The following is a 25,842-nucleotide window of genomic DNA, read 5'->3' on the forward strand; positions in this document are numbered from 1 at the left end:
GATAGAGATAGATATAGAGATAGATAGATAGATAGATAGATAGATAGATAGATAGATAGATAGATAGATAGATAGATAGATAGATAGATAGATAGATAGATAGATAGATAGATAGATAGATAGATAGATAGATATACTTTATTTATCCCAAGCTGGGAAATTACAGTGCAGTAGCAGCATTACACACAATAGACATATGAATAAAAAATATAAAGAACAAACTATACATAATAAAATATCAGAATAGCAAATATATTGTCCAAAAGTATATACAGCAAATTGGCAGCAGTGTTGATTTGGTGCAAAGTAAGAAAGGAGAAATGTGCAGTGACTGTAAATTTTAGTTTTTTTTAGCTGTTATTATACTTATTGTAGATTTTAATCCACTCAGATGCCACAGCTACAGTGTTTTTCCAGCATGGTTGCAGTGTTTGTTATGTAACAGTCTCTCCAGGGCTGCATGGTCACCTCCCCTCCCTCCTTTCCTCCCTCCTTCCCTCCCTCACATCTCTGCCCCCTTTCAGACAAGCCTTGTCGCAGGGCTGCCTCACATTTTCACCGCACATTTTTTTAATTTTTATGATCAGACACATGAAAGAGAATGCTGCATAGTGGAAAGTCATTTTCTCTGATGCTCCACCACTACCACCACCGCCACTACTAACCACCTCCCACTTGCTGTTAAAGCTGCATGCACGCCTGCCCAGTAACTCTGGGAGTAGAGGAGGAGGAGGCATCATTATGATTAATATTGCTTTGCTCAACTCTCCTCAAGCAAGGTCATCAGCAGCCATCTGTAGGCAGTGGAAAAACCCTAATATCCATTTAGATCCGAACATCCCATTGTTTCTGTGTGCGCTTACACGATTCAGCCCAGTGCACTGGCAAAGTGGCTGGCATGCACGTATACACCGGCTGCTCTTTTAAAGTTGTACACTACATTGCACCATATCGAGCCTGCAGTGTTCTGTGTGATGAATTCACACGGGTGGCTGTTGGAATACAAAAAAGCACCACGGAGTCTGGGTTTCATGTTTGTGACCAAAATAGCATCATCTCTGACTATGGCGAGCAGTAAATGAACGTGAAGCTGCTTCATCATATCCAGACATGACAGTTGCATCTCCTCTCATCTAGAGGGCAGTGAAGACCCACGTAAAGACTTTTTGTGTTTGCACTGGGATTACAGTGCAGAATGAAGAGTGCTCGCCTCACTACACCTTTGCCTTCTGAGACCCAAGTTACACACCGTGTACGGGAGACTTTTCTTGCATATGCCTTACAAAATATTACACTATATGTAATTAGCTTTGGTGTATTTTAAGACTCTGAGGGCATTAACTTTGCATGTATCATACAGACAACCAACCATGTATAGGAAGCAGTGTGGGTTGTGGGGGGGTACTGTTGGAGTGTGTGTGCGTGCAGTGCATGCAGGGGGAAGGGGAAGCGTTGGAGACTGGCAGTCCGGGGTTGCATATTGAGATCAAGGGGGAGGAAGTCAGACATCCACATGCACCCCCCCACAAGTTGAACCAATCGCTGACAACAGTTGAGATGAAGGATGTTGTTTCATTGTGCTGTGTGTGTTACAGCAGGGGTCCTGATCAAAAAGCAGATCTCTGTTTTAGCGTTTGCTCTCACTGGTCTTTATATTTGGGGTTGACAGTTGTTGTGATGGCACTCTTGTAGATGGGGTTGTCCCTCTGCAACACATTAGAAACAAGTGTCATCCTATGTGGTTATTCATAGACATCAATTTTGCGTCACGTTAGTTCTGATAAATTGAAGGTGTGGATGATTAAACTTGTATATATGTGGTCCCTTTTTTAAAATCTGTCATTGCCACGTCCTTAGCCCTTTTTATATTTTTCTTTTGTACCATATTTACAACAATGCTCTTGTTTTACAGTGTTAGTTGTCAAAATGTCCCTGCAGCAATGTCACCAAGACCAATTCCTACATTTACGGCACAGACTCTTGACAGACACACAGGCACCGACAGAACAGGTTTGTTCGGGCAGGGCTCACCCTGTTCCAGCGTCTTTGCTCCAGCTCTCTCTGGAAGTGGGCAAACTCCCTGCGGTCATGGATGCTGGTAAGTAGTTTCCATAGCAGCAACAAAACCACACCCAGCAGCACCACAACAGAGGCTGATAGCACTGCGGTTATCAGGATCACATTTGGACCTGACGGGCATTCTTGAAAGACAGAGGAGGCTTCCTTATCAAAATGTATTACAGGTGAAATTAATAGGCTCAGAAGCACTATTTTAATCCACTTTATTGAAAAAAGTGGATTAAAATACAAAGCCCACACAAAGTAGTATTAGTGCTCTGCACATTATACACTAATAAACGAAAATGGTGGTGGAATAGAGAATCCTGTCTGCCTACCTCGTTCAAGAGCTACATGCACATGGACAGAATCTTCTTTTTGTCCAGCCGTCAGCAAGAAGTACACTCTGCAGCCCTCTGCATCCACTTCCATGCACCTGTGAAGGCCTTGAGAGGGAGGAACTGTCGCTAACACACCAGCCTGATCCACTAGAGTGAGGTTCAGGTGCACACACCTTGTCTCACACTCTTTCGGATTCAATCCCAGTGAGAAGGCCCTGCACAAGATGCATTCTCTGTGGAAAAGAAGAACCGTCGGTGCAATCAGAACTCAAGCAGTGTTCAGAAGGGAAGGCAATTTTCTCTACCTTCACAATGTACTGTTATACTTCTGTTATATAAACTACATGTTTGCTGGGAGGCTAATCTAAAAATGGGCAAGGATGTGGATCATTGGTGGACCTGAGGCAGGCTGAATGATGCTTAGGTGCTCAACGAAGCCATCTTTAACAGCATCCACCTGTCAATCAAAGCGTCCACGCTCTTAATCCTGCATAACTTTAAGCCTTAATATAATGTGAACAGGTGAGTTGTATATAAATTCACCCTCAGTACAGTTGTCATGAATGAGGAAATTAGCTACAGAGACCAAAACACAGGCTGTAAACATGTAAGGTGAGAAGTTTGGAGGCAAAGGAAGCTTTACTATGGACGACAGGAAGGAAAGTGCAGTTCATACACATTTTACTACATTGTACAACTAGAGAATGAATATCTCTTGTATCTTTTTGTCTTTAAATATCAAGTAAATACCAGAAAACTTCTATACTCCATTTGAAATTTCACTTCGTTTTCAAGAACCACAAAGATCACGCTACCTGTGCAGGGTGCACACGCTGGGGCAGGAAGGGCAAAGCTCACAAGTCGGGCCTTGGAAGCGGTCATGACAGATGCAGGTGCCACAGTGACAGTCCCCTCTGCCTGCACAAATCTGTTTATCCTGAGAAAGACAAGACTCCAAGCTGAGAGGGCACTCACATGCCCGACCGCGGTATGCTGGTAGGCACATGCACACCCCGCAGACACACCTGCCGTTTCCTGGCATAGTAAAGAGTTTTATATCCAAATGAGGTGTATTCACATTGGAATATTTGACACATATCATTTCTAAGTGGTTGTTATGTGTTACCTCCACACTGCAGTCCTTTATATTGATCACAGCTGAAGTCACTGCATTCACAGAACTGCCCGTAGTAAACATGGTTGTGCTTTTTGCGACAAACACACTTCCCACAAACACACTCCCCGCGTCCGCTGCACGCTTCTGACGTGTTATCATGGCGGCAAAGGTGCGAGTCGACTGCTGAGCTCGACTCTGCTCGATCGCATTCGCACAATGTTCCGACTCTCCCCTCTTTACACCTGCAACACAGAAAACAAGTGCTTGGTTTCTTTCCCGAATAACCTGAAATTAGCAAAATTGAAGCCATCGAGCTACTTCACCTACCTGCATGTGCCACACTCCAGTGTGCCGTTGCCATGGCTACATGAAGGGCTGTGTAGGACCACGTCTTTTTGACATGAGCATTCGCATATGGGGCTCAGCAGGACCTCGACCTCTTCACTATAGCCCTGGGGCTTGATAATGACACGCTGTGGCCTTTGTGAAGCAGTCACACAAGGAGGTGCCGTAATGCTTACATTAAAGCTCACCTAGAGGGGAGGTGAGAATTCCTTGAGCACAATCATGATGCTCCACTAATGAGGTAATCATAATTAGCATTACCTTCAATGGCCACACGCTAGCAACAGCAAACCCACACAAATACACACCTTGTCGCCAATGGAGATGTTGGAGCACTTCCTCCCCTGTTCGCCGCGCCTCGGTTTGTGGTCCTTACAGTGTGAAGTGTAGGAGATGCGATAGCCCGGCGGTAGCTTGCTGTTCTCCATAACAACCTCAGAGGTCAGTGCCTGCAGTCAATAGAGCAGTTAACCCCTTAAAGATGAGGAGGTGTCAGCAGGCTGCACACAGGAGGCTAATGACCTTTGTGGGAAGGGAGTTTATGCCTCACTTACATTGTACGCTTCGACTATTATCTGCAAGATGTTGTGGGAGTTGTTGGAAAGCATTCCGACTGCACATTTTGGGAAGATGCTTCTCAGGCCCTGCAGCAACAGCAAAGCAACAGTATGCTCAACATAGATGAATGAATATGTGCTCATTGTCAGTCCGCCAGCTGATTTATATGCTACTCTCTCTAGTAAACCTCTCTGTTATGGTGGCGGAGACAAACTAACTGTGATGCCACAGTTGTTACACGTAAAGTCTGTTTTGAGAAAGTATTGTCTGTGTTGTCAGCAAAGCCTGAAATATCTTTGTATCTCTGTAATGTTTCTTCAATACAATGCACCCCAGCAATGTAGTTTATTGTGAATCAATCCTACATATACATACAGACATATGTTTATTCATGTTTATTGGTATGCGCCAACTCCTTGTACTATATGTTCCTTTAAATTCTGATTCTAGTGTTGAACATTGTGTTTTTACAGTAGTCCAGATAGGACCTTCATGTTCACAAGAACCCTAGTTTCTCCTTCATGTTAGGATGGAGAGGGTGAGACAAGAAGGTTCTACACACTGGTCCTTTAACCTTTTATGTAACGTTATGTAAGTCCTTGCCAGTTTTAGGTTTCAGACTTGATGTGCATGCATAGAATTTTCTCTATAATAATCAGGTTAAATAAATACTTATTTACATATTGGAAGCCGATGCAAAGAGTACAGTTCAGATGCAGCGTTATATGTAGTGAAACGGAAGGGAGACTTGTGAATTTAGTATATTTCTTGCCTATGTAACCGCCATGAAATCCTTTCCATACACTACAATGCAGATGTAACTGTGGTGCCCACAACTGTAATGTCCCTGGACTAATATATTGAAAACAATGTATGCATTTCTGAATAAAAGGTTGAATATTGAATGAATAGAGACTCTGCTGTACCTCATACAAGTGTGTGACTTCTTCTGTGACAGCAAAGATGATCTGGATGTTCTTCTGTCTCAATGTTTCGGCGATGTGACCCACCGAGGGATAGTCCTGACGGAGCCGATTCAGTTGCAGATGCAAAATGCAACGCATAACACTCGGGTGAGAATACATATATATGTGTAATCAGTAGTTAAGCACACTTGCCCTCTTTCCTCCCTTCATCGCTGTCCTCCCCCTTTTCCTCCCATCTAACAACTCCTTCAAACGCTCATTTCATTCACTCTCCCTTGCAGACTTTCCATTTCCTCCAAATAGACAAATAAGTACCATTCAGAGACGAGCAACACCGGCGTCTCGCACATCCATTTTCACCCTTGGGCGGTCATTTATCCGGACAGAAATAGATTTATAATGTATCTATATTCACTCCACCTGCCAACTAAAAGGATTGCAATGAGGTCAAGCCAAATAACACTGTCATGAACCTAACGAGACGGCATATGGATGTTTAACATACGTGGACAAAGACATACGCTCACAAGCCAATAAATCAACACACATTCAAGCGCCACCCACCTAGCCGACTATACACAAACACTGTAGGATTAAGAGATGAAAGCTTTGGTTTGGATTACTCCACAAACACTCCAGCTGTTTCCCATCAGGGTGTGCCTGTCAGCATCGTCTTTACCCAGGGAACTGTGCTGTTGATTCTGACCTTTAAATCACTGTCTTTGACTTCTGTCTGCAGCAGCCTGGACCTCTATTTCACCGCTAGGATTGCAGACGGGAATCAATTTAGCACGCGCCCACAATATCTGGTCCATAGCATAAACACTGTATGCTCCTTGGGACCAATGCATGCTACAAACAGAGTGAAAACATACACATATTGCTGTGATGGCTTGCTCTGTTGAACTAAAGCTTTGGTCTATGAATATAAGAATAAGATATCATTCATTTTCCACAGGGGAGAAGATCCTAAAAACAAACTGACAGACAAAATGAGGTGAAAGAGTTACCAAACAGGTTTCTGTCCAACTAATAAGTGGAAGTATGATATATTTTCTCCTTTTAGCTTTCGTTTGGTCTCTATTAACTCCTCAGAAAACTTTCCTGACCTTTAGCTGCTTGATGTTCAACTCTTTTTTTTTAAAGTTAGCTAGTTGGTCTGCTGTTTGGTGCTTAATAGGTGGCATATTGGGTATTTCAAAGGTCCTCAGCTGAAAATAGCTGCCTGCTGTAAAAACCTAACCATGCAGTAAATGTGCCATAAAACAAAGAAGATGAACTAAACACACGGCTGGGTATTAAACCTCAATACATGGTGCTGTCTGGACTCTGAAATCTGTAATAGATACTTGTTCACATATTCTTTCATCAGATATTGACTGATTTTTATTAATAAGTTCGCCAACTTTAGGCTTCTGACTTCTTTTGTTAAGCACTTTATTGAAAAACAAGTAAGGTATCAAAAAGAAAGGTATCAGTATTGCTCCCACAACCCAGATAAAGTAGACTGGCAATGAAATCAAAAGATTTTAAATACTATAGCTGGCTTGGCAGTGTAGTTAACCTAACTTTCTAGCAATAAGCACCATGGTGATAGTTTTCTACAAAACTTTAAAAACATCAAAGCTTAATACCAAACCTGGGAATTTCCTTTGGTGTACACATTTTTATGCAAGTGACACTTTCCATCATTAGGAAGTACAATGCCGCCTAGTTTGCCATCTCCGGCAAAGTGGAAGTCGGCGTCAGTAGAAAACACCAGCAGACGGGTCACATTCCTCCAGCCGATCTGCTCCTGCAAGTGAAGAACATCAAATAAAGTCAATGAACTGCCAATCGGCAGCAAATAGAGCACCATGACTTTGGGAAAATAATTACTTTTCTGCTTTTGCATGTAATCAAATGACTGTAGTGCTTTATGCCTCCCTGCTTAATTCAAATCAGTCATTATGATATAATTTAAGTCAATTTTTCATTTTTTTAAAACTCATAATGAGTTTAAAACTCATAAAATTGGCTAGTGCAGTTTCCCAAAGGAAGCTTAGTATTCTGAAACACTCCTCTCATCTATTGTCTGCAGTCTTTCCACTTCCTCCACATAACGCCCACCTAAACAAAAACAACAATCTCTATATTCCAGTCCTGCTCCCTGCTGGGCTTCCTTGCATTACCTCACACACGGCGGCCTGCATCAAGGCATCCAGCCCCCCTTCTGGTAAATCCAGGTTACCCGAGATCCGCTGCCTCCCAACCAGCTCCGTGAAGAGGCTCCCGTTGGCTGTGAGGCTCAGGACATGGTGGTAGGTGAAAGGAGGGACGCATGGAAAAGGCTCCGTCCTCTTACAGGGGTTCTTGAGCATGTCCTTCGCAGTGCTGATGTACGGCATCACCGTCTTGTCCACGAATGCGCCAAAACCTTTTGGAGTTGGAATGAATGGAGGGGAGTAAGAAGTAGCGTAAAGTTTTGAGAAGTGATTCTATGACTGAAGGGTGGAAAGTGAATAACTAATGCTCTCCCTTCTCTCAAAAGCTACCATTTGTCCTTGAGCAAAGCACTTAATCCCCAATCGCTCCAGTGGTGCTGCTCAGTGGCCAGTAGTAAGATTATGATTGTACCGGGCAGCTCCCAGGTGTGTAACTGTGTGAATGTGACACAAGGGTATACCATAAAAAGATGTATTGAGGTATAAAAAGTTAAGAAAAACGATGTTAGCCTACATTTCAGGTTAGAAGGAAATTGAAACTGAGGCAGACAGACCCATTCTGAAGTCACTAGTCATGTTCCTCATCTCTTCCATGAGGTCAGCTCCCAACTTCTTGACATTGGGCAGGTCATCCTCCATGGAGAAGGACAGATCCATCAGGTAGTACAGGTCTATGGGGTAGTCCTCCACACGTTTGAACTTCACCTCAAAGGTCTGGGGTTCACCTATCAAATTGGAAAAGTCGTCATTCTTCTGGAAGCATGAATCTGCAGATGTTATTTGGAGATGTTATATTGACTTAATGAGGCGTTTGTACAGTTTCACACAAATCACATACAGCAAGCTTCTTCAGTCTGATCCTGACATCTGTTTAAAGTCTGTATTGTTAAATTAGATGAGATGTTATGCTCAATTCCCATATAGCTATGGGTTCATGATTATGCATTGTGATCCCATAGACACTCAACAATTAAGACAAGGAGTGTTATGTTTGACATAACTTCAGACTACTCCACATACATAAAAGATGTCTGCCCTTTGGCATTTATTAGTTTCTGGCTCTGGGAACGTGGGAAAACAGTAAAAAAAAAAAAAACCAAACTACTGCATGCCTGAATGTCTGACGATTCTATGTGATCTCCTTTTGATAACCAATGTCATATTTCTACACTTCCATTCACTAAGCCTTCCCTGAAACAGTTTGAAGCCCCTGGGAAGTCCCCATCCGCCTTTGAAAACCTGTGAGTGAGAATATCTAAAATGTGGAAAGAAATGAAATATTTACGAATTTCTCTTCATGGTGGGGGGATGGTTTCTGTGGGATTTTGGACTCATGTATTTCTATAGATATGATGCTGCATAATACCACTGAACTACATTACAGAGGCCAGATTCAAACTAAAATCCATGTGTCATGATGAATTATTCCATGTATTACTCATAGCAGGAAAAAAAAAACTTGTTTATGTTGACTGTGCTTTTTATCTATACCAGCAGAACAACATTTGCCCAACAAAGTCATTTGCTTCATGTGCCATTGCCAAAAATTCTGACAGTGTCCTCCAGTTTCACCGAGGCCTGGAGTAAATCTCATCACAATCACAATAACAGGACTTTTGATTTCCTGAGGCAGATGTCTGTGATCTGAATATGGATGACATCTCCTTGATGAAAAAAAAAACACACACACTGTGTGGAAAATAGTGTGATTGTGTTGCCATCTAGCTGAAAGGTGGTTTATACATCACCCACCTGGCCTGAGGTGCAGCAGGACAGACTGAGGCTGGAGTTGTGTGACCTGTCTGAGCTGCTGCTGGCGTCTTTGTTCTTTAGGTTGCAAGGTGATCTTCCGGTTCTTTAGAAGGACAGTGGAACCTCTGGGGTCTTCCAGGCGATCAAAAGGACAGCCCCTCCTCAGCAGAGTCCTGGCAGTGTCACAGCGCTCCCATACGTGCTGGCCCACTTTGAGAAAATTCTTGACACAGGTTTAAGGTGAGTTAAACTCCTTATATAAACTCTCACTCAGAGAAAAACATAACAGCTATAGTGAGAAACAGTTTGCATAAATAAATATCAATGTTACATTTCAACACAACATGTAAATAACAGCAAATGAAGCATCAGTTATAGTTTCAATCATTTCTAACATATGATCTTGACATATGTTACTGTGTATGTAATGTAACATCACATCTCTCCACCAAACAGCCATAACATTATGACCACATGTCTGACATTGTATTGTAAGTCCCCCTTTTGTCACCAAAACAGCCCTGACCCGTCGAGGAATGGACTTTACTAGAACTCTAAAGGTGTGGTGGGGTATCTGGCACCAAGACATCAGCAGCAGATCCAACTTATGTCCTGTAAGTTGAGAGGTGGGATCTCTCGGTCCAGAACTTCACACAGATGCTCTAAGTCAGGTGAACACAATGGCAAGTCAACGACTTCAACTTATTGGTGTGTTCAATTGCCAAGCCATCACAGTTTGGCCTTCGTCTTTGTCCATTTTTCCTGCTTCTAACACTTTGAGAGCAAAATGTTCGATGCTGCCAAATATATCATACCCACTGGCAGGTGCCACGATAGCAAAGTAATGTTGTTATTCACCTCAGCTGTCAGTGGTTAGAATGTTATGGCTGATTGGTACCTTTTCATAGTAGCTTAAAAACCTGAATTTTCCATTTTTATCATTGGCATAGTAGGAAAGCTTATGATTGATAAGGAACAAACTCCATTGCTAACTTTCTAAAGTAAAAATATTTTCCATCTATAGGTCAAATTCAACAAATGGCCCTTTAAACAAATAATGAATTCATAAGAAAATCCATAGCTTTTTCCAATATGCATCAGTCTGATAAAGAAAGTGAACTTGTGCACTGAGGAGCTTCCTCATGGTCCCAAACACTGCACAGGGTTGCGTTAACAGTGTTCCCTTCGAAGAAGAAGGCAGAGTGTGTTTCTGAGGTCACTCACCTCCTCAGCACACCAAGCACAGTGAGACCCTGCTGCCAGACACTCTCCACAGCTCCTGACCCCACGACTTTGGCACTCGTGATCTGAATGATCTGTGGGTGGAACAGAAACCAGCAGAAAGTTATACTTTTCCACCACATAAATGTGCTATATCATATTTGTGCAGGTGAAGTTTTGCTTTTCACCTCCATGGTTTTGTACGTAAGAGTTCACTGTTTGGAGCCAAGGGAGGTTACTTCAGTTTAGATCAGTTTTCCTCTAATTTTTTCTTCCTAAACCGTGCAATTGAAATGCAAAGAAAAAAAACCCCACACACCTATCAATCATTAATGCCCATTTTTGTTGTCAGTTGCCTTGAAACGGTGCGCACACAATTTACCACAACCATGTACCGTACATCTTGTACTTGAAATCAAAACCCCAGAAATTCCATTTGAAGGCAGCCTGTGATCTGAATGTTACTGCTGGAAGTCTGGAGGCACATTCATACGCAGATTTTAAGAAATAAACAACCACTATTGTATGATTCTTCCAATCCTTTTTTAGGGCCACATGATAGCCACAAATTGATAGTCAGTCTTTGGACTTTATGGATATTTGTGCTATCTTCATAAATATTCATAAGTAGGAGGAGGGTGTCAGAATACATCAACTAGCTATGATGGTTCACAAATTGAGATCACGTTTTCTTCCAATCGTCCATGAGTTATAGCGTCCGATACACTCTGAATGCCAATTGGGTATTGGCTGTATATCGATATTGGGTGTTAATGGGGAAGGGAGAAGACAATACAATACACACATGCAGTTATGCTCTAAGTACTTATGTACAAGAGTGTTTAACCACCAAGGATGACTTCATAAGTAAGTTTCCTTTTGGAAGTATATAGCAAATGACAGGATCATTGAGACGTGAATTGTACTGCAGAGACATGAGTTGTGTGCAAAGTCTTCAGGAATTCAAGACAACACAGGGTGACTGAGTAATTGATACAAATCATTTCAGGGATGAAGCGCTCCTTTAGGTAAGTTAGCATGCGACAGTGACACCAACACCAGACTGCTGTCAGCGCTGTCAGGCAAAGAGCAGAAACCTTCTTCAGGTTTAAAAGTGCCTTAGCCGTCTTCACAGGCAGACATCAGTGGAGCAGGGAATATATAAGAGCAGCTGTTGCCCTATTTCTATCACCCTCCTATTCTTGTGGTCATTTTGAGACTTGGTTTGTAAAGATTACAATCATTATGAGTCGTCCTCCTGCATGCACCATGCAGACACCACCCCGGTGTATTTTCACCGTGTGAGACTGCATTTGACATAGACAATCTCCTGTTTTTGTGGTGCATGGGTGAAACCCGATTCTCTGGACGTTGTATGTGAAAATGGCTCAACCCAGCTGTGGCTTGGCTCCCAATCCCAATGTCACGATTGCTAATTAATATGCGGCCAATTAATCTAATCTCAAACTGGCCAGTTTTGGATATTACATCTATGACCTTTGAGTTACTAGGCCACAAAGCTGCTTTCAAGGAACACCCAAAAAAGATGTCTTGATGCTTAAGGGTGAAATCGTCATTAACTTTATCATCATTAACTTTATCGTCATTAACTTTCCTACACAAAATCATCTGTTTGTCAGTTCACAGGTTACATTTGGTTTGTTCCATCCATCTATTCCCCCAGTAAACCTTTCCCAGCTGATTAGGGGAGGGCGAGAGGCAGAGTACACCCTGGGCAAGTCACCAGTTCATCACAGGTGTTTAAATCATATATACTATAGCCTATATAAAAACAAAATGTATAATGAATATAAGAAGTAGATACATGTCCACATGCTGTCCCATCATCTCTGAGACTGCACTGCGTTTAAAACAGAGCCGCTCAGCCCCGAGCGGATGACGAGCTCGAATTTGCAGTGGTAAACAACTGGTGGGATTCAGGCTACAATCTAAATGAGAGTTTCTGAGTAGGAAGAATAATGAGACACTTTACTTTTATTGCATCCTCAATGAGAAAAGTATTGACCCACCTCGTGTTCCTGTGGCGTTGTATCTGCAGCACAATAACAGGACAGCGGCAAATAGCAGGCTCATCTTGAAAAAAATAAAAGGAAAGCAATTCACTGACTAAAAAGGTAGACAATTCTTTCCTCTCAAATCATTAAGGTGGAATGGAGTTGTAATTGCTGTTTAAGGAAAATAATCTCTACGCCGAGCAGGTCACAAAGGACTCCAATATTTGATCTGCTGGGTGTTTGGTTTATACAATAGAAATAAGAAGAACTCACCGTGACTGATTCAACTGTGTGAAGACACACATGAAGGGAAGAGGGGGTATCTGAGCTCTGGGGGAGGGACCAGATGGTTCCTCTATACATCCTGTATAGCACATGAGCCAGGGGACTTCACCACCACTCCCTCCCTCTGTTATCCTGTTTCTTATGGCAGCCACAAGTGGATCTGCCAAGCTTATGTTTCAGGGTCCTGGGCAGCAAATGATCTCTTCAAGTAAGGCCAAAGATAAAGAGAATAAGTCCCTGCTTTTTCTGCTGAGAGAAGCTGAAGAAAAGGAAAAGACACTTTGTTCATATTGTTAGAGAGCAAACGCTATCTCATACACTCTGCTTTCTCAACTGTTTAGCTTTGCTGACCACTGTAGGAGATTTAAAAAAAGAAGACCCAACTAAATGAGTTTTGAAGATGCACTTTCTGCACCTATGCAGCAGCAAAAGCATTTAAACGTCACAGTCCGATCCACTTTCCTGCAGCACCAGGTAGACGAGTCAAACAAATAATATGACGGCTAATGGCAGACTTATTTGCATCCATCTGGTGGGATTGCAGCCTTATCCCACAGAGGAGTCAGTTACCGGGGCTATGTGGAGAATAAAGTGCCCAGCGATCACATTGCAGCACAGACTGAAATAACAAAAGGATTATCTGCAGCACTCTGTTAAAGACTGGAAGAAAATATGCTGTGTGTTTCTTCTGGCTCAAGCAGCTTTCTCTGCAGCCTCTAAACAAAGTGTAACTGCAGAAGACGATGGAATTAGTCCGTGTGCAGAAATGAGATGGACAATACAGTGAAGCGACGTTTGGTTTGTTATTCCTTTCTGAAAGATAAAGGCAACGAAACTGGAATAATAATAGTTATGGGAAGAAAAAAACTTTCCATTACCGCTGGCTTGTTTGGTTTAATTCAATTCACATTTCGTTATCAGTCTGCAAGTGGAATTTTGTTTGCAGACAGACTTTCAAATAAAAATGCATAACAAATCACCTTCTTCCTCCACCATGCAGCCAAACATCATTTGATAATAGCAGATATGAAGTCGACAAACACAAAGCACAACACAATTCAAACAATTCAGTAAAAAATATAAAGTTTTCACCATTCCACGTGGAAGAAAAAGTCAGTGCGACTTATATTAAAGCAGAATATGGAGCTCTCGTCAAAGCGCAAAGACAGCAGACCATGCACCGTCAACTCCGGCAATTTAAGGAGATTTCCTCTTAGCCCGCTAACATCCCACTTTCAGTACATTGCTCTCTCTGTATTTCTGCTTGCTGACACGTTACTTCCAAAAAAAATGCACCAGCAGTTCTCATCCCCTTCCCAAAGGGACATTGATCTCAGGTCACTGACGATGAGCAGCCATTGAAAGGCACTAACAACTCTCCAATGCTCCCTGCTGGAGAAATAATGCATGAGGCCCCTCCAAATGACACCATCATACTCAAGCCTTCAGACAGAGCTGTTGTTGGATGTGTGAGATGAGAGTGGCAACAAACAGAAAGATTGACTTACAGCAGCAATAATAAGTAATAATAATAATAAGTCAAGGTCTACTTGTTGGCTTCTTCTGATGCTTTCACCTGCACCTCATGGTCTTCATTAGCAGATGAGCGAACTTTGCAAGATGCGATTCAAAACTGAAAGTTGAAGAAAGGCTCACTCCCGCGGCCCTTTGTCGCAATCTTGTAAACACTGAGTTACGATATTTATTATTGAACTAGAAAATTTGTCTGAACGCTCTGAAAAAAAAATTGAGTTGAGATTATTATTTAATCGATAACTGATTAATAACTAACTTGAGAACTTTTTAAAGGTCAAGCATGACTTTAGTTTTTCTGGAGGTTTTAATCATATTTTGCAGTTCCCCACTGATGAAGACTTCACGTGAGGTGGTTGAAAGCTCAGATATGTTATGTCAGTTATGCCATTTAAACCCCAACCATAAAAATTGGAAGCATGACAAAGGACAAATTTGTATTTCATTTAACAAAAGAAATGCACAACTCCTACCCTATTATGAGATACTTCATTGCACAAAACATCACTACTTTAAAGTAATTCCATAAGTCAATAAAAAGCAGAAGGAAATGTATGTTCTTTGATGAAAATACCACTTTAATATTCATTCAGTCATATTTTCATGAGGTGTTTACATTGTTTGTCAGTCCTTCTGTTTGACCAGCTCATGTTTATCTTTTGAAACTCAAATTAATCATAAATGTTAATAACAAAAACAGGGAAATTGCTAAACAAGATTGAACTTTATTGGTAATTATGTTCTGCATCCCACTTGCAGTTTAATGCACTTCCAGAACTCTCCCCCTCCTGATGCATACTTGTATTACCATTTTAATTTAAAACTTCCTACTGGAAAAAAAGCTTTATTTTGAAAATGGTGTTGTTTACAGGTTACATAATGTTTGGGGGGGAGAAAGGAGCTCTTTAAACCCAGAGCTTCATTTTAACTTGATAGAGGCTTGTCACCAAGTATCTGTATTGTACTCTATTGTGGGTGCTGCTATGTAGGAGGACTGACTACAAAAGAGAAGGCTACAGCGTATTTGCTTCTTTCTCCCTTACAATGTTAAAAAAAATGAGTTCAAATTCTATTCAAATTCAAATTCCTCGCTAAGATTAGCTCCCATTGCTCGATGATGAATTTCTCATTTTCTCACAGGCAGGTAATGTGGTGACTCATAATGATCTAGATGAGACCTTGAAGTCATTAGTCTGAGCTGTGTGAATAACCAGGGGCTAGAGAGCTTGTGGAGGTGGACAGCTCTGTCTCAGTATAAGCCTGGACCTCGAAACTGAAGGAAATTCACTAAAAGCTAAACCCAACCACGAGAAGCTAATGAAGGATGGAGCTCAGCCTTCGGGGGAAAGCTCCTGACTGAAGTCCAGAGAAGGAAGGAAAATTTTTTGTCACAACACCTGTCCCAGACACTTTGGCGCCCTATTTGCAGCTCTGAGATTTGTGATAGCCGTACACACTGAGCCGGGGCAGCTGGTTCCATCCCCCCCATTAGCCTCCTCATGAATCTGGTGCTCCAGTTGGATGGCGATGATGCTCCTGGAGCCCTCGGGCTGGATGTTGTATGGCTCTCTGCGGCTGACTCCGTCCAGATGCTCTGCTTTTCTGCAGAGGCGTTCGTCTTCCCGATCCCGCGCCGTTAGAATTGCCCGAGCTCGTGGTTCTGCTCAGGCACCGGGAGGAGCAGCGTGACGTCCGCTGCCTGAGGTTCTGCGAAATAGATTGATGGAGGTTCCTCATGGAGGAGCTGGCCGCCATGGTGACCACCCAGGGGTGACGGATGGCTTGGTCAGCCGTCAAGCGGGTGGCTGGGTCCAACAGCAGCAGGCGCTGGATAAAGTCCTTGGCCAGGTTGGACACTGAGGGCCAAGGCTGTGGAACAGAAGAAGCAGAGAGGAGTGATTGCCATCAGTGTCCTATCCTAGAAGATATCATACACATACAGACACTCTGGAAACCCACAGACCTCGAGATGAGGTGCTTGCACAGATTCAAAACCTCTTCAAAGCAGGATGCAAGATTTCATTCTAACAAAGCGATGAAACTACTATCCCAGCGCTCTGCAGGCCTAACAAGCAGAACTAACCTCAAAGGAAAGCTAAATGTCACTGGGCAAAGGGAAGCAGCAGTCTTGGGTGAAAGAATACGAAGCCTGGGAGGTAGGACAGCCTCGGCGTATGTGTGTGGGATTTGGGCGCATGTTTATTCTTAGCCTGCATTAGATTCAGCATAAAAAAAGAAGGCCTCGCTGGGATCTTTGGCTCTTTGTTAATTCAAATAGCAAATCACTCCTCTTTGTCATGACCCGAGTTGACATTCAAGAATGCTTTGAAATCTGCCATGCCATCTTCATCCAGCGGGAGAGGAGGCATCGGAGTCATTATCATAATTCAGTATCATTAAATTATTCAACACAGATTTGGCTCTTTGTCACCGGGACAACATCACGGAAGCCTGCCTCGGGAAATTGATGACCTTTGTGTTTCCATCTAAAATATTACTGATACAGACGCTGAATTAGATTGATGTGGCATCAGATTAAAAAGATGGCTGGAGACAATTGGGTATGGAAATTGGGCCATAACACAGTGTCACAGTGTCTTTTTCGACATCACACTTAGTTGGGGTTGTCTGAGTGAAGTCAGGTAATGATAAGCGTAATTCACGCCTATCTCACTTACCCTGTCTTTAACGTGCATCTGTATTTCCACCCAGCCAATTAGCTCAAATATTCTTTACCGTGTCTGACTGAGGAGAATAAAAAGCTAAATACAGTCAAATCTGTGCGTGTGCAAAATTCTCTCATTCCTCGCCCGACCTCGCAAAGACTAAATCTCGCTCTTTAGGGAGGTCTTGCTCTCCATTTTAATCCTGAAATGCATTTCTCTCCAAGCCCCCCTCTTTTTTTGTCTCTTGCCGAGTAATGACAATTAATCAAGCATGAAATTGACAATCGCGAGACTGTTGCTGGTGAGAGGAATTCAAAGAAGCGGGGACTTGCTTATTCTCACAGTGCACTCACTGGAGAGGAGTGTGCGTGCAGAGCACAGCTACCGCCCCGGTGTAGAAACGCTTCTCACTCAAACTTTCTTCTCATTGTGTTGTTATTTCACACCTGAAAGGCAGGCAGAGTGACACTCGCTTTTCCAAGGGGGAGAGAGAAAGCGTTTGATTGAGCTCCCACGACTAACAAGACTGGCTTTCCTCTTCATCCGGCACTGGTGGTGATTCAGCGAGGCTCCCTTATTACTGTTCCACGAGATACACATTTGATAGTTTCCATGGCTAATCAGATGCCTGTTGTCCTCGATCTGGAATGAAATGACGTGAGGTTTGGTTACGTGAAGCCTTCAGCAGGTGGGAACCATGCAGAAAACTCACTAAAAAACTTCTGCTATCAACATGATACACCTAAAGAAGAAGAGACATGACTGTGCCTGGATTAGTTTCTCTCTCCACCTTTATTTCGAACATCATTCACGTCAGAATACACAAAGGCTTTATTGTGTTTGGTGGAAGGGGTGAGAGGTGGTGTTCATACATCACTGTTGAGCAGGAAGCTAGCCAAAGCAGAGGAGAGAGAGCCTACAGGGCTCGGCTTATTGAGCAACATCTTGTTAGAGTGAATGAGAAGCTCTGCCGACTGTGTTTGCAGCGTGCCGCACGTCCACCTGACAAAGTCGTAATTGCAACAAATGAAGAAAACGCTAGAAGGTCGGATTACGTTAATGCGATCACGAGGATAATGCACTTTTGAGTAATGAACTGTTGCACACATGAGAGTCCCCCCCGCCCGCCTTACAATCGAGTCAGATCTGATTCACCTGGCGGCGTTTGCAGAGAAACAAAGCCAGGTTTAAATATGCCTCATCATAATGAGTCCAAATGGGGAAGGTGGCCCTGTTGCTCATTCAGGTGAAAGTCGCAGCTAAACTACGGTAATCAAAATATCAATACCCGGATACAGGAGAGATTGGGCCTGTCATGTACAATACACTGTGGCCAAGTGGAGGCTGCTGGATGTTGTTCACTTGGTGCTCACTAGGGGGCACACTGGGCTAACCGTTACCCAGGTGAGAGATGCAGATGTTTGAGGCTGGGTCAGGAAAAGTGTGTCTTCAATAGACGCAGCAGCAGAATGCAGAGGAGGTTAGCAGGCTGCTGTCTCACCTGAACTAACGCGAGGATTTGTGCTTTACATACAAAAGGCTGCCATGACACACACACACACACACGGAAATCCACTCATACACCCACACACACATCAGATGAAATGGCCTGATTCTGTGCCAGAGTACCGCTTCTCCCTACGTGCGATGAACGGATTGAGTGATAAGGCGCGAAAAGCCCCCCAAGGCTACACCCGCTTTCCCCCTGCCCCGCTCGTCCTCTGTCCCCTCCAATCTCCTCCACCAACCACCACCGCCATCAATCCTCAAGCCTCCACCCTCCCCTCCTGCTCCCTCCTGCTGTTGAGTAAACGCATCAGTGTGAGTCTGCACTACAGGTCCTTAGGCCAGGAGCTGTTGCACCTGAGGGAGGGTGTAGGGGAAGGGAGTGTATGCATAGTGTGGTGGTGGTGGGGGTTATATGATGGGGGAGACTGAGGGATCTGGTTTCGTGGGCAGGTGCCGGAGGCCGTTTGCATTTCTTAGCGAGTCTCACCTCCATCCTACCCCCACCTCCACCAGCAGCCCACCCACCCACACTCACTGACTGCATCTCCCTGTTCTGCTTCAATAAACACAAAAGGTTATTGATACTTGGGAAGGCTGTTTTGTAATTGCAGCCCTTGAGTATTGATTTGCATAGTAGAGAAGGAGAGTAACTTTCATAAAAAAAAAATAAAAAAAAATATTCACAGGTAACCAAGAATACACAGTGGAGTTTTAAAAGAAGGGATTTAATTAAGCAGCTTTGTGGTTTTTCCAGAAGAAAATCACAACATTTGACTTTTAATTTGCATCTTCATTCACCAAATGGTGTCTTTCCTATTCCATTTAGCAAAACGATTATCATTTATTGGTCCTTGTTGTACCAACGGATCTCTGCTATCTCAAAGGAGCAAAACGCCAACTGCCAGAAAATTCATTCATTCATTCATGTGAGGGCCAATTAAAGCCATATATTTTTTTTATATGTTTGATTTTAGTGGCTCAGCGGTTAGTGCTGTTATCCCAGGGCCATAAAGTCCTGGGTTTGAGTCAAGCGATCTTTCCGTGAGGAGTTTGCATGTTCCAAACCCCAAAAGACACAAGGCCAAGTAGTAAGTTTAGAAATTTAGAGTGCATATTTACAAAAAAAGCAATAAAGTTGATCAGTTTCAACATTAAATATCTTGTATTTTTCTCTATTCACTTGAATATAGGTCAGACAGGATTTGTAAATCATTACATTCTGCTTTTATTCACATTTTCACGGCGTCCAAACCTTTTTGTAATCCGGGCTGCGTCTTATCCCCTCACGTCTCGAAACTCCATAATGTGAAAATGTGTGTGTGTTCCCTGTGATGACCTGTCCAGGCTGCACCCAGCCCCTCACTTTATGCATACAGTGATCCTGACCCATTATTAGTTTTATAATATATTTTTTTAAGGGCTCTCTCTGTTGCTGCAGTTTCTCATGTGATCATATAATTTTTATTCTGGTCTAACGTGCCCTTTTCATTTATGACATTTTGTGGCACGGTAAGAAAAAAGTGCCGGTGTAAGTAATAAAATTAATGATGGCTGAATTCCATTTTGCTGCTTCAGTTTTCAGGGTTCCGGTATTGTGCATGCTAACTCACTGTCACGCTGTCATGACTTACAGGGACTTGGACAGAACAGAGCAATGGTTAATGTCATTAGTAACCCCTGTGCTTTTATTTCTACGACGCGTCTGCTGTGAATAAGGTCTATTGTATTGACATCTAATCACACTGACAAGAGACAGACATCACTCTTTGGAGGTAAAAAATGCATCTTTTATTATGAACCTTATTGGATGTTTTGATGCTGCGGGTACGTTAAATTCAAATTCTGATATTTCACCGAAGCACAGGGGATCCAGTCTGTCACTCTTTTCATTACTCAAGTATGTTTCGCAGGTCTCCGTGTCACTTCAGTCGGCAGACTGCTCATTTCAAATGAAACTCTTCAAAGTCAAGTTAAATATGTGGACGGAATTGCTCCCGGCTGTTGAGTTTGTTCTTGTTCCGAAGAGAAGCACCCTTCTGATTGACACGAAGGACCCGTTGTTATGGCAGAGGTCCACGCTTTGTGGATACTTGTGCACCTTCATCACACATTACAACATTATTATCACCACCTGTGTGTGTGTGTGTGTGTGTGTGTGTGTAGCTGTGTTATCTGTCTATTAGAAAGGGTGTATGCTTGCACATGATGAAGAAGTGTCTTGTCAGGACAGGAATGTGATTGATGTCTGATCCATCAAGCCCTGGACTGCTACTCATGCATGCATGATGTCTTCATATTGTCATCATATGAATTTACAGATTGATGACTTCACTGTACCTCAGTGAGCTGTAAGACGCTCTGCATGTGGTCCTATAAACTCAGCGGTGTGGCCTACATATGAGCTGTGTCGAAAGCCAGCATAACAAGAAAAAGAACGTGGAATAAGCCCTTGCATAAACTCTAGAAGGATTTTGCACTATTGTTCAGTTGGTGGTCAGTGCAGCGGTAAACACAGGGATAATAGTCCAGGGCCTATGTAAGGGAGCTTCTTGTATGCCAGACTAAAATGTCAGACTGCATCCCTGAGAATCAGGGCCAGGCTTAAAGCCCAGTGAATAATCCAAGCCTTGGGTGTAATCAGCGTGAAAGAACAAGCCCAAACTCACCACTGAGCTTGACAGAATAGGCTGTTAAAAATACCCACTTCAGTTGTACGACAGAGAAAATGCAGGGCTGCCTTTTCCGAAGCATTCTCAAAGAGACACGGTGAGCGGCAACTCGAGACATCACAACAAACTTTCCCACATCCGTTCTGGTGCTTTACAATGCTGCAGAAGGAAGGGGATGTAAACGAGGGGAAAATTTCTACTTGTTACCACACCTGCACTGCTACATGTTGGAAATATTCTACTTTTATTGGCATGGGTGGAATAATGTAATGCTATTTCTGGTAGCTCTAATAACATAATGACAAAGGTGTGAATCATTCTTGTGCAGTGAGTAGATGCAATAGCCATATGTGAACAGATGTGTTGCTAGGGTTGGATATTCATACTCCAACAAATCAGATTGTGTTGTGGGAAAAAAGGCCGACAGTTTTAGTTTAAACTGTTGTTTCTTTGAGGCAGTGGAGCAGAAGTAGACTCATTCATTGGGTTAAACCAAAAAATAGGAACTGGCCAAATGTACAGGGAGTTAAATGGTGGTTCTGAGCTTCTGGCTAGCATCCACAAAACAAAAACAAAAAAAAAAGTTTCCATATTGACTGCATGACAGCCCGGTGGAGGACTGTCAAAACACTGTCAAACCTGCATCACTAGAAGTAGGGGTCAAGTCTACATTATGCAAAAGGCTAGGGGAATGACAACTTCCACTTTTTCTATGAGAACACATTTTACACTCTTTGTAATCGCGGCCCCTTAAAACACATAAGCTCTGTGAGAACAGAAATAAAACACTTGTGTGGAAATATTGCAATCAAAATGCAACAAGCACCCAGAGTTCAGACAAAACAAGCAAGAAAATCAAGATATAAGTTCACCGGTGTGCCAGACTTTCCAACCTTCCATTGAGTTGTAGCACTAGCTGAACCTGCTACACAACCATACAGGCGTTACATGCGTACAACCTCCTCAGCTTTAGTGTCTGCTATGCCACAGTGATGTTGGCTATAACTCATTCTGTGTAGAATTATTCAATATGCATGTATTTGCGAGGGAAGTACTTACTGTACATAAGCCCAGTAAACTTACATCTCCGTGGAAACTGTATTTCCCTCTCACAATGGATCTGTAGAGCCGCGTGCGACTGTCGTCCTCAAACGGCATGGATCCACTGAGCACAATGTAGGTGATCACCCCCACTGCCCACATGTCCACTGCGCAGGAATAGGGTCTCCTCAGCAACACCTCAGGGGCCAAGTACTCAGGAGTTCCACAGGTGGTTCTGAGGAACCAAGTCTTGTCTCCGGCTCCGGTTGGATCTCCTCCGTCGCTTCTGTCAGGACCCGAAACCTTGGGCCTTGTGCCTGCGCTGCCAAAAGTGGCCAGTCCAAAGTCGGTAACGAGCAGTCTGGAGTCGGCCCCGGGGTGGTAATACAGAAGATTCTCAGGCTTCAAGTCTCTGTGGGTGATACCCAGGTTGTGTAGGTATCCTACGCCAGCTAGCACCATCTGCAGGGCCTGCGTAGCATCCCTCTCCGTGAAGTGGCCCCTGCTGACGACACGGTCTAACAGCTCCCCACCTGTGGCCAGTTCCAGCACCATGTAAACCCGCCGCGGAAACTGAAACACCTCAATCAGCTGAATCACATTAGAGTGGCTCACCCGCTGCAGCACCGCTAGCTCCGAGGCACACACCTCACGGCCCCCCGGGGCCTCTACCTCCATCATTTTTATGGCGAAGGGCTGGCGAGTCGCCCTGTGCTCCACACGCACAACACGGCTGAAGCTCCCACGACCGATCAGCGCCTTGATGTCATATCTGACAGGGCAGAAGGGAAATGATGACTCATTACAGTGTAAGTATCTCATCATACACTGTTGCAAAGCCCTCAACGTCTCCCACTGCAGCTGCAGCTGTGATGTATGGGAAGATATCTGCATGTGTTATAGCCTACTGCAGCATCTGTGTCTCTCTCTCTCTGTGTATGTACACATATATGTAGGCAATATTTCTTGTATGAACAAGGACTATTAAAAACCTTCTATGACGTCCATGCAGTCGTCTGCTGGGGAGGGGTGGACACAGAGAGGAAGACAAGAAAAGACTCAACGAACTGGTCAAGAGGTTCAGCTCTGTCCTGGACTGACCTCTAGACCCCATAGAGGAAGTGGTGGAGAAGAAAAGTTAGAAAAGCTGACATCCATCACCTCCTGCATGAGACTGTGGAGCTCCTTCAGCCACAAACTGCACCACTAACAGCTGACAGACTCTTTAACACCAGCATGACTTCATGAAGTCTATCTTATCATATCTTATATTAATACTTGCTCTGTATGATTAATCATGTAGAGAGACATGCATTTCCCTCCCTTGCTTTAACTGTTTTCACACTTTTATCTGACAAGTACAAGAAGGCTTCAGGTGTTACCGGTACTTGGCCCTTTCAAATGAAAGTCCACTGTTACCGCAAATCAATTGTACAGCACGAAGTTTGTTGGTGTATCGATCTATTCTTAAATAAATGTTAAAAACTGTCTGCTCACAGGGTTTGGATTATATAATATTTTGTTTGTCGTTCCAGTTATTGAGCTTTTCTTTTCTTTTGTTGTTTTAATACAGGCAATCACTTGAAGTTGGAAAGATGAACGAAGGTCATTCATCAAGTATGATTAGACCAATTAGTTTTTCTTTTTCAAAAATCTTGATCATGATTTTAATTTTAATGATTGTTTTTTTTAAAAAAGGTTACATTTGGACAGATTTGATGTTAGCACAAATTATAATTAACAGTCTAACGACAAAAATAAGTTATGTAATACTATATGACTTGAAAATTTTTCCTTTTAAAGCATGTTACAACACTATATATTGATACTTGATATTGATATTGTATTAATATTTACCTTGCTGTCACACGTGGATCAAACTTGTCCTTGTATTTGGTAACTTTGCCCGGGTGTCGTCCGTCTCTGAGTGTCTGCTGCTGGATGTTCGATGCTGGTTGAAGATTCTTAACGTGAGTGGAAAACCACAGACCACTTTGCTTCTCCGTACGCTTCTTTGGCTCATCATCACCATCATCATGTGCTTTCCTAAAGGCCACAAGCGATTGCACCACACTTACATAGCCCTTCTTGGATGCCTCAGGCAACACCTTGCTGTTCCCGCAGCCCATCACTCAGAGGCAACAAGCCATCGCTATGGAGGAAACAAAAAAAAAAAACACTAAACTAAATGTACCCTGGAAATAACACAACACTACATGGCTGCTGCTTGTTTCTGCAGGGGCATCTAGGTTAACATTCAAGCAGGTGTTGTTTGAGATGTGTTAACAAACTCCACCTACCCAGCAGGTTGGAGGTTGGCAGATGTGTCACTGCACCCCCTCCCACCCTCCCTCACGTGTTCTGTGTGACTCATGTGATAAAAGTGTCAGGTAAACAGAAAGTGTTTGAAGCTATTGTCATTGTCTGGAGTTTGTATCCCCCGAGGTCACAGCCATGGAAGAGAGGACGTCAAACGAAGACCACACACCAGTCACTTTGTAAAATACACAATATACGTCCTTTAAATGATTTTAAAACGCTGGTTGATCAACTTCATTGGCAATCAAATGGCAGCGTGTTTCTCTGTTAGGACAAAGTGTTCCACTTGAGTGTTTTCTACCATCCAGAGTAAACTGATAACAACATGATACAGACAACAGAAGCCAGTGCTGGACATTTTAAGGCATTATATATTGTTTTTTGCTTCACTGCGTTGATCTGACAGCTAGAGTCAGTATTTTTTTTGTGTGTAGATTAAAGAGGTACCTGCCTTTAGTGCTGCACTCTCATCAAGTCAACTGTAATCTCACAACAGAATGAAAAACTGAGGCAGCAGAAGCCTAATGCAGGAAATGTGGACCACAAATACTGGTTCCTGTGCTGTTGCAATGTCGATTGCATCTTGATGACGACATCTGAGTCACAATCAAACTTTAGGAAGCTCCGTCCGGATCATTTCTGTCTTTGATTGCAGAGTATTTTATTGTTTAAAGCAAACATACATACAATTCATCCACTCAAACTGACACGAGCAACATGGAGGACTTATCCTTGCAACCACAGCTACATTTGTACTTGTTATGGCAGAACTTATGATGCATTTATGTACAGGAGGCAAGCACAGCATACTGCATTGTGTAACTGATCTTTGTCCCCACTGTGTTTCTTACCGGTTGCAGATCTGTGTCTCATTGTGTCAGCTAATGCAGAGCATGTTCGTTGTTTTGTTTGTATTGTCGAACGCAGTGTGTCACACAGTGTTCCTGTCAAGCCTGTGAGTAGCGCTAAGCTACTTTTTTCTATTTTCTGCATTATTGTTGTGCTGCTGTCATCATGTGTCCATAATCTTCAGAGAACGGGGGAGGGAAGGGAGGACGAAAAGTAACACACAGCCTCCTCTCTCTCTGTCTGCGTCTGCCCTGCACATTGTTTAAGAAAGCTAAAACGTGGCAGAGGCTGAAGACGCCACCAAAACATGCACATATTTATTCATACGAGACGGCGGAGAGGAAGCAAGGGATCAGAAAGAGGCAAGAAGCACCTTTTTAACACGAGTAGCGAGCTGTAGTTTAAATTATTCCTTTTTCACTTGAGTAGCGCAG

The 25,842-nt window shown here is 43.1% G+C and overlaps 2 protein-coding genes and 1 long non-coding RNA gene across 3 annotated transcripts; 1 reads left to right on the forward strand and 2 right to left on the reverse strand.

Annotated features, from left to right (window-relative positions):
* Positions 1 to 369: 369 nt before the first annotated feature.
* Positions 370 to 12,842, reverse strand: LOC104919703 (integrin beta-1-like). The gene is made up of 16 exons (XM_027274270.1): positions 12,811 to 12,842; positions 12,553 to 12,616; positions 10,526 to 10,617; positions 9,302 to 9,524; positions 8,104 to 8,274; positions 7,517 to 7,761; positions 6,985 to 7,140; positions 5,346 to 5,441; positions 4,416 to 4,505; positions 4,170 to 4,310; positions 3,844 to 4,049; positions 3,526 to 3,758; positions 3,215 to 3,434; positions 2,397 to 2,632; positions 2,032 to 2,201; positions 370 to 1,706 (listed from the first exon to the last, which is right to left on the reverse strand). The coding sequence occupies exons 2-16, from the start codon at positions 12,614 to 12,616 to the stop codon at positions 1,641 to 1,643; spliced, it is 2,409 nt and encodes an 802-aa protein (XP_027130071.1). The 5' UTR covers positions 12,811 to 12,842; the 3' UTR covers positions 370 to 1,640.
* Positions 3,283 to 7,622, forward strand: LOC113744450 (uncharacterized). The gene is made up of 3 exons (XR_003461538.1): positions 3,283 to 3,395; positions 5,378 to 5,492; positions 7,486 to 7,622. It is a non-coding gene; the product is annotated as an uncharacterized LOC113744450 (long non-coding RNA).
* Positions 12,843 to 15,247: 2,405 nt separating the features above from the next.
* LOC104919704 (serine/threonine-protein kinase H1) lies at positions 15,248 to 24,369 on the reverse strand. Its single transcript, XM_019279382.2, has 3 exons — positions 24,098 to 24,369; positions 22,283 to 23,012; positions 15,248 to 16,224 (listed from the first exon to the last, which is right to left on the reverse strand). Exons 1-3 carry the CDS (start codon positions 24,367 to 24,369, stop codon positions 15,853 to 15,855), a joined length of 1,374 nt encoding a protein of 457 aa, XP_019134927.1. The 3' UTR covers positions 15,248 to 15,852.
* Positions 24,370 to 25,842: the final 1,473 nt, after the last annotated feature.

This window comes from Larimichthys crocea, chromosome XXIII, assembly GCF_000972845.2.
Source record: "Larimichthys crocea isolate SSNF chromosome XXIII, L_crocea_2.0, whole genome shotgun sequence".
NCBI classification, from domain to species: Eukaryota; Metazoa; Chordata; class Actinopteri; family Sciaenidae; genus Larimichthys; species Larimichthys crocea.